The 11631-nt window shown below is 52.5% G+C and overlaps 1 protein-coding gene across 1 annotated transcript in view; it reads right to left on the bottom strand.

Annotated features, from left to right (window-relative positions):
* Positions 1-450: 450 nt before the first annotated feature.
* The window catches only part of CAPN9 (calpain 9), a 40683-nt gene continuing 29502 nt past the window's right edge, over positions 451-11631 (bottom strand). Inside the window, exons 13-20 of the mRNA XM_090263526.1 lie at positions 11467-11547; positions 9609-9666; positions 7607-7671; positions 7080-7148; positions 6721-6799; positions 5957-6073; positions 3571-3629; positions 451-816 (exon numbers count right to left, since the gene is read on the bottom strand). Coding sequence (XP_090119652.1) covers positions 790-816; positions 3571-3629; positions 5957-6073; positions 6721-6799; positions 7080-7148; positions 7607-7671; positions 9609-9666; positions 11467-11547 — 555 coding nt within the window. The 3' untranslated portion in view covers positions 451-789. The remainder of the gene's footprint in view (positions 817-3570; positions 3630-5956; positions 6074-6720; positions 6800-7079; positions 7149-7606; positions 7672-9608; positions 9667-11466; positions 11548-11631) is intronic.

Below are 11631 nucleotides of genomic sequence, written 5' to 3'. Positions count from 1 at the left end.
GAGGCCTAGCCTTTATTGAGCCAATAGCTTATCATTTATTTCTCATTATTCCAGGTGGGTGGGATTTCCCGTTCAGGGCCAAGGGAGCTGAGTAAGGCTTCTCCCCGCTCCTTCCCATCGTGGGGCAGACAAATGAAGTCTCATCTGACCTGGATCTGCACTCCCTGGGGAGAAATAACATTGCTTTGGCTTTTCTGTCCCAAGAGCTTTGGAGACAAAGACCGTCTGGACTAGACAGACTGTGTAGCTCTGTGGGGAGGGGGTGGAGAGCTCCACATTGCTCCAGTCTTACCAGTAAGCACCCAGGAACCCCGATGTTTGCCCCAGTAAGGGAACACAGCCATGATGGAGGAAATGCTTAATTATGGCCTCAAGCCTTTCCCGTCTCATCTCAGGCCACCTCTGCGTTAGTAAAACCGATGACTGCAGCCACGTTAGAGCCGGGGTTCTGTGCACCAGAACTTGGAATGATTCATCATGGGAGGAGGTGGGGGGAATGCGGGAAGGAATCAGTAGATGTGCCTGAACCTGGACGCAGGGCACAGCCAGTGGCCCAGCCACCTCAGGGCAGTGACTTCACGGAGAAGCAGCCACAAGTCAGACAGCACAGCAGAGTCTGTTTCAGTCTTCCGAGATCAGGATGAAGTGGGGGGTCATGTGGGAGGAAGGGGGTTGATAGTGGAAGGGGAGAGAGCCCGGGCATGGGGGCTCTGCACCAGGAGATGTATTGAAGTTCACGGTCCAAGAGCCAAGTCCCGGCTGGACTGGCTGCTTCTCACCAGGGAAGCCTCAGATGTTCATGGTCAGGGTGATGAACTGGGAGTAAAAGAACAAGAGAGAGGATGAGAGAGAGAGAGGGCTGGGTAAGCCTCCACTTCCCCCCCAGCCTCGGGAATGGCCCTGGCTACGTTCCTGCCACAGGACTGCCTCACCGGCCACTGCCTGCAGATGTGGACTTCTGCCTCCATGTGCAACACGAAAAAGAAATGGATTCTCAGCACTTTGCATTTCCCAGAGGTCCTGAGCCCCTTCTGAGCGAGTTCAAGTCAAATGCAGATGGTGAGAGAGACAGAGTGAACTGTGCTTTTCCCCCGTGGAATCCAGCAGCCTCCCAGGTGCAGCGGAGAGCTGTCTAAAGGGCATTTTCCTCTTGATGCCCCTCACCTTGAGACAGAGATGACCCCCATCGAGGACGGGCTGTGGGAGAGGGAAGTCATTCCTTACCTCCTCCACCCGAACCTCTCATGCCCCTCCCCCACTTTCCACCAGCTTTCTTGTCACCATGTGGTGACTGGGGGGAATAGGTTTCCGGGGGGATTTTTTGATCTCCAAGGGTTTTTTTTTTTTTTTTTTTTTTTTTTTTTTGTCTCCCTGGCACAGCGTGAGCCAAGGCCAGGGTGAAGGAAGGCGGCCACACAGACTCTTTTAGCAGAGAGGGTGCAGGTGAGGCCAGCTCAGGCAGAGAAAGCCTGTACCCCGGGTGGAAGGAAGAGGCATTCGGAATGCTGGCTCTTGAAATTGGCCACACACTGGACTCACCAGGGAATTTAAAAAATGTCACTGCGTGGGTCCCTGCACCTGAGCTTTGGATTGAACTGGTCTGGGGACAGCCAGGGCCTGGGGTTTAAAATCTCCCCAGGAGATGCTAACGTGCAGCCGGAGGGGAGCAGGTTGAAAATGGGGGGACGGGAGGGAGAGGACGCAGATTCGTCTTGTCGTCTTGGAGAGCGGTAACTACAGGCCAGGGGCAAGAGCTAACACTGGGTGACTTGGGTCTGCTGAGCCAGGGGGACAGGAGAGAGAGCTTGTTCCGCCCCTGCGCCTGTGGAGACTGAGGTTAGAAGTGACCCCTTGAACCTGAAGCAATAGAACGCTTCCTCCATGCTTCTGACATGTTAAGTCTTTGGCAAAAAGGCCATTGACTACCAAGCCTGTCCACTCCCCTTGCACTGTGGACAGGTGGCAACCGTCACACTTCCTTCATGCTCACTAAGTGGCAAAACCTTGAAGTGAATGATAAATAAAGGTAAGCCCAGCGGTTCCTCTTGTTTTCATCACATCTTTCTTAGGAGTCCTGAGTGTTTTTTACAGCTATCAGTCAGAGGACTTATAGTGATTGAATGCGTTATCCATGCTGAAGGTGAAAGAGGATGCCAGAAAAGAAAAACGCCCCATTTCTATGCTCAGCGTACTTACAATGTATCCAGGGATCTGGGCTCTGTACATGGGAACAGGAGTGATGAATCAACATAATAAAATTGCCAAATTATACAATATGACTTTAACCAGACTTTGGGTGTAAGTTTAAGGCCTAGATCTCTTTCATCAAATGGTGAAACTGAGGCACAGAGCAGGGTGATTGACCCAATTCAGAGCACAGGAAGTGGGGAGTTCCTCCCCTGGTCTGGGACACGCTGTCATCAGCCTCTTTATCTTGGAATGGTCCATGAATGGTGCCCAAATCCAAAGCTGCGGGTGAATTTGGAAGGGAGCCGAGTATGTGATGTGTGTGCGTCTGACTTCACACCATTAGGTTCCAGGAAGGCAGAGCTGGACAGAAAGACACAGGGACAGAAAGGAAAACACGGGACATGGAAGTCACGGGGCCAGTGAAGGAAAGTGTCCCATAGTCTGTCCCCGGCCTGTGGGCAGGAGAAGGATTCAGCAGAGTCCTCAGATCAGTGTGTTTAGGAATCCCTGGGGATCCTGCTTCTTGTTTCTGTTTCACTGAGATATAATTGACATGTAACAATGGCTCACATTTAAGGTGCACCGTGTGTTGATATGAAACATTTATATACTGCAGTACGATTACCACTGTGGGGTCAGCTAACACCTCTATCACGACACACACTGATCATTTCTTTTTTGTAGTGAAAACAATGAAGATCAAGACTCTCAGCCACTCTGAAGCTCCCGACACAGTGTTGTCGTGTATAATCCTCTGCACTTCTGATCACTCCCCTGGCTGGTTGTGGGACCACACGGGGCAGCTGGAGAAGGCACGCCACACTAGGGATGCACCTTCCCAGCCTCTGAAACCCCATCATGTTCTCCCCCTGCCACCATTGTTGCTGTGATCAGCCCCTGTAACTGGTAAAAGCTGTGTATTTCTAGGGTTTTTGAGGAGTTTGCACACGTGCATACATTCACACGCACACATGCCAGGAATCATGAGATCCACAGGATGACGTGAGCAAGGGGGAGTGAACGAATCAGAACATAGAAATCAGGTTGGCTGAGAAGCCCCTATGGCAGAAGGAAGAGGAGGAGGAGAAGGCAGGGTTTGCCAGCTCGCTCTGTTCCAGGGGGCCAATCTCTCGATACCTCTGTTTCACTTCTGCAAAATGGGGAGACTATTAGTCCTTAGCTCACAGGACTCTTGTAACAATTATATTGCCTGCTAAATGCAAAGTCCCTTAAAAATGTTAGCCAATTTACTGGTGTTTTACCCCCAAAGCCGAATGTTAACCCTCACATGCAATCCTGCATTCGGCAAACGTTTATGGAGTGTGGACTCTGGGCCCAGCCCTGGCTGCATCCCTGAGCGGAAGTCTGGCTTCGTCATACCTCATTTATGTTGAGATGAATGAAGTCCTTGTTCTTTGTACTGAGGGCCTGGAACACCCCTGATGGGAGAGACAGGAGAGAGGCATCATTGCTGGGACTAGTCCTTCAGGCTTGGTTTTTCCCCAGTACGAGGGGCGTTTGGTGAACCTGCGGAGGAGCTGCGCCACCTGGTGGTGATCGTCCGTAGCACAGGCCCCACTCAGGCCGGCTGCGGGATTTCTCTCCCCGGGGGAGGAAGACAGTGGCCTTGGCATTGGGTGGTACGTGTTGTCATCTACAATATCCAGAACATCTCCCCGTCTTAACCCCTTACGGGCTAAGATCCCTTGCAATCCATGGCCCTACTTCCATCATAAAAGCACGCGTACATGAAGTTTTGCGGTGAGTCTTGAAAGCTTACAGTCCCCTCCGGGGAGAGGAGCGCTCCCTCCGGGATAGGAGGCAGAGCCCGTCTGGACCGAATGCTCCGCCCGCTGCAATAACCTGAGTGAATGGCTTTGCTCTCTCAGCCTCAGCCTCCCATTTGTCAACTCTGGCTTCACCGGACAATCACCTGGGACCTTGAGAAATAGAACAAACGGAGGAAGAGGCTGCCGCAGAACAAAAGGGACAGAACCCACCAGCTAAATGCAGTGAGTGGATCCTGAGACAACCAGGCAACGGTCAGAAGAGGACCTGGGAAATTTCACCACCACCTGGTCTTCGGTGATGTTGCGGCCTTCCTGAGAATTTTTTAAGGTGTACACATTGCATGATGACTATGCTACGAATAAGTCTATCTGTTAGAGAAAATTACAGATGAAAGGACCGAATTTCTGAGCTCTGTTACTAAATAATTCAGAATAAAAAGTACATGTTGGGGAACATAGGGAGAGGATTACGAGATGTTTATCACTGAGGCTGGGTATAAAGCGCTGGATCCACCTGGGGAATTTTTACAAACACTGGCTCTGTATACCACCCCCGTAGGTTCTTCTGATTTAGTTGGTCTACAGGGCAGCCTGGTCATCAACATGTTGAAGCTGCCCCGGGGATTGTAACGTGGGGCAAAGTTTGAGAAGCACAGGTGGGGAGGGGGGGGCTCGTGGGAACCAAGATTATTCTTCATACTTAAAAGTTTGATTGAAATTTTCTAGAAAAAAAACGTTTAAAGTAATCCTGGAGTACAGCCCTAGCCTGGGTTCTTGTAAAAGTTCTCCAGGTGATGATAACGTGTGGATCCCAGTAGATGATATTAAGCCTGAAGTGCCTTCTCCCTACTCTTCCTCGATGGTAAGAACGAGCTGAGCCCCCTGATGGAAAGCTGGGGCCTCACGGGATTTCGGAAGGAAAAGGGCAGTTGAGGGAGAGAAGCTATCAAATCTCATACTTTCTAGGTCATTGTTGACCACCCTGTAGGTCTACTAAGTGACTCCCTCTCAAGAGGGTCTTTGTGAAATGCACCACTCACTAACGGCTGGTCCACCTGGAGAAAGCACCACCCCCACCCCCGCCACTGATGCTCAAGGCCTTCAGGACCTGCTCACCTCCCTCAAACCAGCATATCGGTCAGCGCATGTGTGCTCTACCGTCCGCTCCATATGGTCCTCCTGGAGCTTACAGTGTAGGAAGACAGGCTCCCAACAAGTCACACGCATGCTCTGATGGCACGGAAGAAGCAGAGGGAGCTCTAGCCCCATGGACGTGAGGTGCACAGACCCAGCCTGGCAGATGCATTTCAGAAAATGCCAGCGGGACTGGCTTCCTCATCCGAGCGCCCTGACGCAAAAATGGGAATATAGGCTCTTCGTGCAAGCATTGTGGGGTCAAGATGGTGACCCTGGAGTGTTAAGCCAAGCGTGCACACCCTCCGGGGCATGGGGCACCCCCATGGCAGCCACCCTGGTGCTGAGTTACAGGCCCCTGGGTGCACTTCATTCAGCTTCAGCTTTGAGACAATATGACAATAAACTGCAAACGCCAAGACCACCTACACATTATCTCTCTCCTTCCTTGGGGTGACACATCTTGCTTGAGGTAACTGGGTCAGCATCTAGGTTTACCAAACACAAAGACAGGGTGGAAAAGGGGGAGAGAGAGACTCCCGTGATTCTATGTGCTGAGGGGAATTTGACCTGCAAGCGGTCCTTTCTCAGATATGAGGCAGGACCAACTGCGTCACCCTCCCACAAAGGCACCGAATGTACGTAGAGAAAGACTGTTGGGACCAAAGTGCTGCAGAGAAGACTCACGCACCCCACAAGCCACAGACCCCAGACCACGGCTCTCTGCGGCCTGTCCTTGCTGTCATTGTCAGCAGGTGGGTCCTTACATGCTCCTGGAAGGGGACTGAGGGGAGGTGGGCTCCCTCCCGGGGCTGAGGACACACGCTCCCGTGCACACTTACGGCTGGCGTTCTCCAGCCGGACCAGGCAGTTGAGGAAGTCATCGAAGCCCAGCTGTAGCTCCTCGTCCGCGTACCTGAGGACGACCAGCTGCAGGAGGTGACTGCTCAGCTGGAAGCCTGTGGGGAACAGTGAGGGACAGCCTGGCTGAGTCCCACGGGGGCAACGTCAGGGAGCGCCAGTGAGCTGAGGGGTGAACTCATGAAAGGCAGCGCCAGACGCAGTCTGAATGCAGCGTTACAGTGTATGTCTGTGTTGGAAGAGGGGGTGTGCGGGTGAAGTCACAGCTGTACCTTCTGAGTTTAACGAGTTCATGGTTGGTCTTGGTTTTGACACCAACCTCACCCACCGTGTCTTGCCGACTTTTCAGGAAGCCTCATTTGGGGGAACCTAACCCTGGGCAGTGTCTGAGCCCCGCTCCCACCCCCACGCTCGCCTTCCTTGAGTTCCATGTCTGAGCCCACACCCAGCTGCACGTCGCTTCCTGCTGGGGATTCCAGCCATGACACCTGCAGTGAGTGGAAATTTCTCAAGGGAATTAACCCAAAGGTGTTGGCAGGGGGCTACTGAAATCACATTTCTCAAAGAATGAAATCTCACCATTTGCGACAGCACGGATGGACCTAGGGGGCATTATGCTGAGTGAAATAAGTCAAAGAAAGACAAATACCACATGACCTCACTGATATGCGGACTCTAAAGAATGAAATAAATGAACAGACCGAACAGAAAGAGCTCATAGGTGCGAGAACAGGTGTTGCGTTACCTGCAGCTTTCAGGGCGGTCCGCAGCTCGTAGGAGGACATGGTGCCGGATCTGTCCGCGTCGAACTGACGGAAGAGGCTCTGTGGGAGGACAGCGGAGGCCGTGAGGACACAGAGCCCCGGAGGGCGCCCCGATGGCAGCCACGGGGGGACGGCCAGCGCAGGAGGGAGGCCAGGGTTGGGGCGGGCCCCCCAGAGGGAAGCAGTCCCTCTTGTTTCCCTGTTCATTAGGGCAGCTGCACTGAGATACTTCTGTGACATCAGAAGTCAGTGCTGGAATCCCATCCTGGTTTGTCCCCTTTGCCCCTCTGCTCCGGGCTGGTACGGTCCCCAGAGGCCATGCGCGCGCCAGGTGACATACTGTCCACGTCTTCAGTTTGTCCCAGAACACTTTGAATTCATCGAACTCGAGCTTCCCGTTGCCACTGGTCTGTGCCAAGTACATCAAGGAAAATGGGAGCACGTTCCAACCTGAGGCTCCTTGTGGGACGTCCGGCCTGTGACTGCGGGAGGGGGTGGGGAGGCAAAGGGTGGCTTGGGTGACCAGGGACCCACAGATTCAGGGCTTTGGGGGGGGGTGTAATGATTAAACCGCGACTCTCTGAAGAGGGGATGTGGCAGGTGTGAGCGCAATGGCATCAAAAGTTTCGAAAAAACACAAAAACTCCTTTATTCCCTTGCTTGGGACCCCAAAGTAGCAACAAGGCCCCCAAGTCCCTTCAAAAACATTCCCATCCTGTGCCTTTGACTCTGTTCCCATTCTAGCACCAGGCGTCTCCCTGGCTTGGTCACTCCCGTGCAGGAGACTGTCCTGCTGGGTGCCAGGTGCCACCCTCTAGGAGACACTTAGCACCTACTTCTGCACCACCACCCCATTTGAAAGGATACATCCATTAGAGAAATGATGTTTTTACAGGAAATCAGGCTGAGCTTCTTGAATCTGATGTCCTTTTCTGAAATCACACGTGAGAGCAGAATTCAGATTACCCCCGGAAACATACCTATTTCCGTCTGATGAAAGTCTTAACGGTGTGGCCCGATCTGGGGCTCGCTCTCTGAGGGTGCTAGTGGGAGTAGACGGTGACGTGGCCTTTTGGGAGGAAACTTTGCAAAATACGAAAAAAGCCTTATAAATGGGAATACTCTTCTATCCATTTATCTTAGTTTTAAGAATTCCAAGCAAAGACTTAGCAGTTAAATTTTTCTTGCAGGGTTGTTTATGATGGCAACAATTTAGAAATCACAGAAATGACCAACGGAAGGGCAGTAGGTTATGTCCACAGGATACGTTACAATATTACACAGTTCTGAAGGCTCACGTTTTTGAAGCATATTTAATAACCTGGGACACTGGCGAAGTTTGGACATTCATGCGCTGCTAGTGCAAATGTACAAGTCACTCTGGGAAATAGTCAGGCCTTTGCTTGAAACATTAAGTACAGAGTTGCCATGTAGCCCAGCAATTCTCTCAGCTACACTCCCCAGAGGAATGAAAACACCTGTCCACACAGATAACTTGTACGTGAATGTTCACGGCAGCAATGCGTCCACCCCGAAGTGTCCATCCGTGGAGGAACATGAACAGAAGCGGGCGATCCAGACAGCAGCCCATGCTCCGGCTGCCGTAAAGGGAGCTGACGCGTGGACCCTCTCGCTACACCGTGGCCACCCTGGACCATGTCATGCTGAGCGAAAGGAGCTGGTCATAAAGGGCCACATATGATGTCAGTCCTTTTACAGGAATAGCCCAGAATAGGCAGCTCTATGGAAACAGAGAGTAGATGAGTGTTTTCCAGGGCTGGGGAAAACGGCTACTGGGTGCGGGATTTCTTTCTGGAATGAAGAAATGTTCTGAAGTTGATTGTACTGATGGTCGCTCACCTCCGTGAACACAGCAGAAACCACTAGGTTGGAGACTTGAAATGGGTGAGTTATAGCGACTGGTTTTATCTCTCAAAGCTGATATATTAAAATATAAAACTCTATCTATAATTTAACACTAATTGTGTGTGTGTGTGTGTATATATATATATATATATATATCGTCGGCAGCCGTCCGTCTCGAGAGACGATGGTGTAGCTTCTTCAGAGTCTATCTGCACCGCCAAGAATGGCTGTGCAGTCCGACTCGGGAGTGACATGGTATCTGTCTCCTCCCGTGTTGAATCGACATCTTGCGATGACGCTGAAGCTACAGAGCCTGGGCAGGGTAATATGGAGGGTCTGCTGTTGCCCATGCAGCAGACCCCCCCTCTCTTCGCAGCTGAAGGGTCCAAGGGAAAGACGGAGTCGATACAGCTTGGGTTCAGGTGCGCCGCAGGAGTTGCCGGTGTTGACTACAACGTCAAACCGCCTTAGGGACTCCGGCTCCGGATTTTCTGTCGGGGTTTACTCCCTTAGCCTTTCCCCTGAAGAGGTATGCCGCAAGGCAGCGGAGGTTTTTTGGAGTCAGAGTTTTCCTTCTCTGATGTACCCTGACTGGAAGATCGAACCAGCGACACTTAGCTCGCAGGCCGACGCTCAATCCACTGAGCTAAACCAGCCAGGGCATATATATATATACACTACATATATGATGAACTCAAAAACACACAAACACAAATATGTTAACAATGATGATGCATGGCGAGATCATTGATGATTTTATCTTTGTCATTAGGCTCTTCTGCATTTTTTAGAATTTTCTACCCTAAACTTGCATCATTTTTGTAATCAGGAAATAAGCAATGTAAGTTTTTTAAAAGTCTGCCTAATATCAGATCTGAAAAGCAGGCCTGTGGCTCTGAGGAGCAGGTAGCCTGGGGAACTGGGACCCAGGCAGGGAGCTGTCCCAGGGTCCCTCCCGGGAGCTCTGGGGTCCCTGACGGGGGTGGAGGGTGTGAGCACTTACTCTTCTGTAGCACAGCATTTAAAATATACTCGAGTTCCTCTGCGGTCACCTCCATGTCCTGTTGAAGTGGAGAAAGTTGCTTTTTGTGGCCCTCTGTGGTGAGTTCCTTTGAATTCTGAGCTTGATTTGGCTCAGGTGACTGACCAGCTCTCAGGACCTGCTACAGGCCCAGATCAGTGTCCCATGTGGCTGCAGCCAACTCCCTTCTCAGAGACCTGGGTCCCAATCCAGAGAAGGTGGAGAACACTGGGTGGGTCAGGCATGCTTCCCAGTCCCTGAGCTAAAGCTCCTTCGTGATTCTGTGATTCTTACATCGGAGGATGTTTGGGTCTGAGCCCCAATTCCCTTTGAAATGCTTACATGGGGTGGGGACTGGGGGGCTACCCCCACACCAGTTCAATCAGAAGACCTGGGAGTATGGCTCTTATTTTCAAAGCCTCCAGGGCTGAATTTCAGAACCATTGACCAAGGGCGCTCCTCGAAGTCCTGCTAAATCTCCGCATGCACAGCACTGAGAAGCTCACTAGAAAGGCAGAGTCCAGGCCGCCCCAGCCCTCCCGCTGAGGACCCCTGTGGTTCCCAGAGGCCCAGCTGATGGCTTTGCACGTGACAGTTCGGGCAGCACGAACACTGGCCTCCTTCAGTCCAGGGTTTTGAAGAAGCAAATCAGCAAGTAACCAGTGGGGTTATTTTTACATATGTCTGCCCAGGCCCCACCCCTGGGGCTTCTGAGGCCTGGGGGCTGGGTGGTTGGGGTTTGGGATGTTCAGTCCCAGTGAAGAACTGCTGATCTGGCCCAAACCCCTACCGAACGGAGGAGCCAAGTATCGCAATGTTCATCCGGCTGGTGGGAAGACAAGCAGGACCAGACGCTGAATTCTCCGGGTACTTTCAGCTTTAATAAAGGTGAATGGCTTTCCTGCCACAGTCCCCTTCCCGCCCAAACCTGGATCTCTATTTCTGGCACCTTCGTCCCTCCCCACAACCCCTTCCACTCCCAGGGGACGTTCACCAGGCCAGCCCCCAAAACAGGCTGGAGGTGAGGGGTTTTCCCCACCCTTCTGCCCTCACCTGCTTCCCGCCCAAGGCTGCAATTTGCTCCCTGCCTGTTGTGGTTTAGACAAAGCCTCACAGGTCCCCCCTTTTCTCCACCCCAGACCACGGCCCCCAAGTCTCCCTGACCTGTCAAATGAGGGCTGTATCCCCCAGGTTTAGGTGTCTCTCTGACAATCCAGGAGCCCGGTCACGGACGGGAAGCTAACATAGTCGCTAGCATCTTGCCATGAACTGGTTACAAGGCTAAATTTATTCATGGCTACCCACTGAGAGGCTTCCCGGGGACATGAATGGAGCAGTTTCTAGGAGGACAGAGGCCTAAGCAGAGACAGCAAGAACTCATCAAGCAAGCTGAGTGACAGAGAGAGCAGGAACGGGGCTGAGGAGCTAAGGGACAGACTCTCTTCTTCCTCGGTGGCCCCTACGGCCCTGGCTTAAGGGACACAATGCTGTGTGTGTTTATAATTTAATAGCGGCCTGGATACTACCTTCAAACAGCGTGGCGAGAAGGCCACAATTTCTGGGCAGAGCTCCAAGGAGCTGCCTCGTGAAGGCTTCCTCCCCGGCTCTGAGCTCCTTTGGTGCCCACGCTCTGTCACCACGGGTGTGAGGTGTGGTGGGGGAGGCCGTCTGTCTGTTTGGGTCTCCCAGGGGCCAGGGCTGGTCCCACTTTGTGACAGCCCCCCGCATGCCTGGGGCACCCAGCCTCTGGGAAGTGTTGCTGACAAACATTCCTGTCACTGTGACCCTGGTTGGGGGCATCACAGGGACCAAGGCCTGGGCAGCCCAAGCCGCACCTCACCTCCCCGGCGACTCGTGCAAACAGCGCCCTGAACTGCCGTTCCTCCTCTGTCTCCTGGCCTGGCAGAGTCGGCTTCGGGGGCTAAAATGGAAACAGAGGAGCTTGCGTTGGAACCACAGAAAAGACCCTTGACGTTTGCTTTGCGCAGAAGTAGCAGGAAAGAAG

The sequence above is a fragment of the Furipterus horrens genome, unplaced genomic scaffold (genome assembly GCF_987537825.1).
Source record: "Furipterus horrens unplaced genomic scaffold, mFurHor1.1.pri manual_scaffold_15, whole genome shotgun sequence".
NCBI lineage: Eukaryota > Metazoa > Chordata > Mammalia > Chiroptera > Furipteridae > Furipterus > Furipterus horrens.
Note: the sequence above shows the minus strand (reverse complement) of the source record. Positions and strands in the feature narration are given on the sequence as shown.